Source organism: Populus euphratica, unplaced genomic scaffold (genome assembly GCF_000495115.2).
Source record: "Populus euphratica unplaced genomic scaffold, PopEup_1.0 scaffold214.1, whole genome shotgun sequence".
Taxonomy (NCBI): Eukaryota; Viridiplantae; Streptophyta; class Magnoliopsida; order Malpighiales; family Salicaceae; genus Populus; species Populus euphratica.
Genome location: NW_011500099.1, coordinates 374,754 through 379,615, shown reverse-complemented (window position 1 = coordinate 379,615; position 4,862 = coordinate 374,754). Strand labels below are relative to the sequence as shown.

Sequence of the window (4,862 nt, the reverse complement as noted above, 5' to 3'; positions counted from 1 at the left end):
AATTTTTATTAAATTAAGTAAATTATGAAGGATGATTAATTTTTATAGTTAATATAAGTTTACATAATATACAATATAAATGTTTTAATGTAACTATAGTATGTTAATCATGGTGTTGAGTTTATTAAAGTTCCAAAAGTAGAATTAAAGTATTATTTGATTACTATTTTCGCATAAAAAAAGAGGAAAATGACTAGGGTATGGACAAAATATAATAAAAATATAATTGTATTGGATAATAATATATAAAATAGAATGAATATCTTTATATTTTATTTGATTAATATTGAAAAAAACAGAATAAAATACAAAAAAAAATTGTTTAATTCTTGATATGCAATAACAATATTTGATTTGTGTTATTAGATTAAAATAACCTAATAAAAAATAAATTTAATATTAAAAGTTAAAATTTTTAAAAAACATTAATTAAATTTTTTTTTTTTTAGAAATACACTAAAACATGTGGGAAAAGATGCTCATCATTACTATGGTAATTTCCTTTTAATGTATTGTTAATATTAGTATTGTGGTTGGTGAGATTTATACTCTTAATGATCAGAAGAATTTGCACTGTAATATATCAAGTAATGGTTAATAATTAATTTGCTATTGAAAAAAATCCTCTTCTACAAGGAATTAATCCCATACATGTTAATTAAATCTTAAGAATACAAATCCAAGAAGAATTACAAAGAAAAGGTAAAAATACTCTGCACTAGTAATGTTATATCTCAAGAACAGTTGTTTTTTTTTTAAAAAATAAAAAATAAAATAAAATGAAAAGGTGATGAGCATCTCAACCATTGATTTTTTATTTTTTATTTTTTTCAATTAAGTATCAAGACTTGTCCTTACTGATTATTAATAATTATGTTATAATTATGTTATTTATTTATTTTCATTATAAAAAAATGGCATCGGCATGTATTATATTCAATTTGAGTTCAACTTTAATTTACATGGTTATTAATAAGTATTATTATTCAGCCAAGCGAACAGTTTCTATAATTAATAAAATAAAAATATCTTTTTCTATAAATACCCTTCCGTCCCGCCCTCCTCTTCTATCCCTTCGTATTAGTTACTCCTCTTTCTTCAATTCTCTTTAACTGCTAAAGAACGATGGGTGAGCCTGAGAACACAAGCGCAGAGAAGCACCAGGTTTTTGATGTCTCCATTGCCATGCATCAACAAGGAAGCTCCGAGTGGTTTGATGATGATGGCCGTCAAAAGCGAACTGGTGATTAATTCCTTATAACTCCTTTACATTATTATTTCCTGATCAAGTAAGATTTCCAAGAAAATCTAAAAACACAGATTATTCTGTTCATCTTGATCTGTTTCCTTACAGGAACCGTATGGACTGCAAGTGCTCACATCATAACAGCTGTTATTGGGTCTGGTGTTCTTTCCTTGGCTTGGGCTATTGCTCAGCTTGGATGGATTGCTGGGCCAGCTTTCATGTTCTTGTTTTCTATAGTCACTTGCTATACTTCTTCTCTGCTCTCTGTCTGCTACCGCTCTGGTGATCCTTTAACTGGCAAGAGGAACTACACCTACATGGATGCTGTTCGGTCCAATCTTGGTAAATACTCCTGCTGCTTTATGGAGCTAGCTTGATTGAATCTTTTTTAACATTCTAATTTCTTATTTATATGTTCATTTTTAATTTTGTCAGGTGGTGTGAAGGTCAAGATATGTGGATTTGTTCAGTACCTGAATCTTTTTGGAGTTGCCATTGGCTACACAATTGCATCGTCTATAAGCATGATGTAAGCTTTCACTTTCAAGTAAAACAAAAATGAACCTCGTTTTGTCTTACTTGCTATGGCTGACCATGCCTAGCTATACTTTGAATTCTCTGGGCTTACGGTGCCTTTTCTTCTTCCACAAAACAGGGCAATAAAGAGATCAAATTGTTTTCACAAGAGCGGTGGAAAGAACTCATGCCGTATGAATGCCAATCCATACATGATAGGATTTGGCATAGCTGAGACACTTTTGTCTCAAATTCCTGGATTTGATCAGTTACAATGGCTCTCTCTTGTCGCTGCGGTCATGTCCTTCACTTATTCATCAATTGGTCTAGGTCTCGGCATTGGTAAGGTTATAGAAAATGGGAAAATCAGTGGAAGTCTAACTGGAGTAGCCATTGGCATTGTGACTCCTACCCAAAAAGTATGGAGAAGCTTCCAAGCACTTGGTGACATTGCTTTTGCCTATTCTTACTCCATGATCCTCATTGAAATTCAGGTGCTAACATTATTATATCTTTGTAGCATACACATTTCTCTTGCTGCATACGAACAGGATTACGTTATTTGATATTTTCATTTATAATTTAAACCAACCTACAAGTTTTATATCATAATTAACAGGACACCGTCAAATCCCCACCATCAGAATCCAAGACGATGAGGAAGGCAACTCTAATAAGTGTTGCAGTCACAACCCTTTTCTACATGTTCTGTGGCTGCTTTGGCTATGCTGCTTTTGGAGACATGTCCCCTGGAAATCTCCTTACTGGGTTTGGCTTTTATAACCCATATTGGCTGCTTGATATTGCCAATGCTGCCATAGTAATTCACCTTGTTGGCGCATACCAGGTCTTCTGCCAACCTCTCTTTGCTTTCGTCGAAAAAGAAGCAGCTGCAAGGTTTCCAGATAGTGAAATCATTACGAAAGACATAAAAGTTGCATTTCCTGGTTTCCGCCCCTTCAATATCAATCTCTTTAGAATGATTTGGAGGACCCTCTTTGTGATCTTTACCACTGTGATTTCAATGCTACTTCCCTTCTTTAATGACATAGTCGGTCTACTCGGCGCTTTGGGATTTTGGCCACTGACTGTTTACTTCCCCGTCGAGATGTATATTGCACAAAGGAGGATACCAAAGTGGAGCACAAGATGGCTTGGTCTGCGAGTCCTAAGCTTTGCTTGCCTCATTGTTACTATAGCCGCAGCTGCTGGCTCTATTGCTGGAGTTGTTGATGATCTCAAGTCGATCAAACCCTTCCAGACCAGTTACTAAATCAGTAGAATTTCAGCAGTCAATAAAGGAGAATTATTAGTAGAAGAACAGTTAAGATTATATGGCGGGCAAAACCTCAAAGGTGGATTTAAACCTATGTATCTCTAAGATATATACATGTACAACCTGTTTCTCTACGGGCGGCAACCCGTGTGTCTTGAAAATGATGTCTCATAAGTGACATAACCTTTGTGTTTTTATAAAATTTAATTTTTTTTTATAAAAAATAATTTTTTATATATTTTAAATGCGCTATGTTAATAATAATTTTTTTAAATTAAAAAAATTATTTTAATATATTTTAGTATGAAATATTTTTTAAAAAATAACTATTATCACACTCTTAAATAAATACAGATTAAATATATGTTATTTTAAATTATGTTATTTTTATAAATTAATATAGAATGATGATATTTTACTAGATATTTTTTTAATACTATACTATTTTTCAAAAAAATAAAATAAAATTGATGAGGTAACAATTGGTTACCAAGTGTTGCGATATCTTAGATATTTTAGTTCTCATCTAAATCTTTTAGGTGCAAAGAAGCCCTCTCTAACTTTTTGGAAGTGAAGGACACAACCTGTCTGGATTCTAATTAGAGAGGGAGAGATTTGAAATTCTTCGATATATATTCACTTGCCAATCTTCCACCGTACCTTCCCACCTTCATAGTTATCTCAAATAATTTGAAAAATGTCTATTTAGTAAATAGACACACAATTATGTATTTATCCCACTAAAAACTTTTTTAAAATAACTTTTAAGTTATTTTTTTAAACCGTGTAGGCAAAAGCTACCAAATACACTAAAATACTTAATTTTTTCATTAAAACCAGAAGAAATCATACTTTCCATTTTCTGGATACGTTATGGGGGTTATAGACGAGGAGAACAGTATTTTTTTTTTAAAAAAAACTATATTCCTTTGCTTCTTTTTTTTTCTTCCAATCTTTTTCATTAAAAAAAATAAAAATGAACGGAGACAAGTTAATTAGGAACTCAAATTTTGACACCCCATTTCACATACTGGCATTTTATGGAATTCGAGAATGAAATATATTTTGTAAACTAAGTTATTTGCAACTGTAAGCCCTAGTACTAGCTCATGACAGATCATGCCATTGTACACAGAGGCATGAAGCTACATCGCTATGATAAGCCCATGGCTTGTCCTATCCCTTGAATTCTTATTGTACGTACTCATTGTCTTGGACATATAGTTGATTTTTCACTGCGCATGCTCTTGAATTTCCTTTCGAATCTCGTTCTGCCAAACTACATGTCAACTAGCTTGGGTGGGTTGCGTAATGCGTTCTAGGCTAAGGACCTCGTTGTGGTATTCTGCCTTGTAGGGATAGTCCTTTCCTATTTATGAAAAGCTAGTTGCCAAAGCAGCCCGGCATCCTTCAGTGCTCACACATGCCCATTTTTACCTTCTTCTATTTCCAGTTGCACGTTAAGAGTATTTTCAGTTCAATTTATGCATGGACTGAAACTAAATCCTTTCCTGGATGATTTTAAGAGACAATCTCTGCATTAATTTGATGCATATAACTTAAATTCGTCAAAATATTTGCTTTAAGATTTGAAATAATTAAAAAAAAAGAAGAAATATAACTCTTTAATCACAAGTTCTATCATCTTAAAGTTATCTTTTTATACCTTGTCATTTACCGTTGAGTGGTACACTATAATTGAAATACTGATGGGACATTTTTCTCCTTTATTCCACTCAAGAAAAAACAACCGGATAGACATGAAAAATGTGATGAGGTCGTTTTCTCTATGCTTTTTGGGATATGTAAAGTAGTTGTGTAAAT

At 32.5% G+C, this 4,862-nt stretch overlaps 1 protein-coding gene across 1 annotated transcript; it reads left to right on the top strand.

Annotated features, from left to right (window-relative positions):
- The first annotated feature begins 1,088 nt into the window (after nt 1-1,088).
- Nucleotides 1,089-3,172, top strand: LOC105109423 (amino acid permease 3-like). Its single transcript, XM_011004147.1, has 5 exons — nt 1,089-1,243; nt 1,355-1,588; nt 1,682-1,775; nt 1,902-2,256; nt 2,382-3,172. The coding sequence occupies exons 1-5, from the start codon at nt 1,126-1,128 to the stop codon at nt 3,033-3,035; spliced, it is 1,455 nt and encodes a 484-aa protein (XP_011002449.1). The 5' UTR covers nt 1,089-1,125; the 3' UTR covers nt 3,036-3,172.
- The last annotated feature ends 1,690 nt before the right edge of the window (nt 3,173-4,862 follow it).

Bases quoted from the DNA above. Each gene is read 5' to 3' on its own strand.
- LOC105109423 (XM_011004147.1), top strand. From the start codon at position 1,126: ATGGGTGAGCCTGAGAACACAAGCGCAGAGAAGCACCAGGTTTTTGAT. The intron at 1,244-1,354 runs GTGATTAATTCC...GTTTCCTTACAG, and splicing joins TGGCCGTCAAAAGCGAACTG to GAACCGTATGGACTGCAAGT. The intron at 1,776-1,901 runs GTAAGCTTTCAC...TCCACAAAACAG, and splicing joins GCATCGTCTATAAGCATGAT to GGCAATAAAGAGATCAAATT.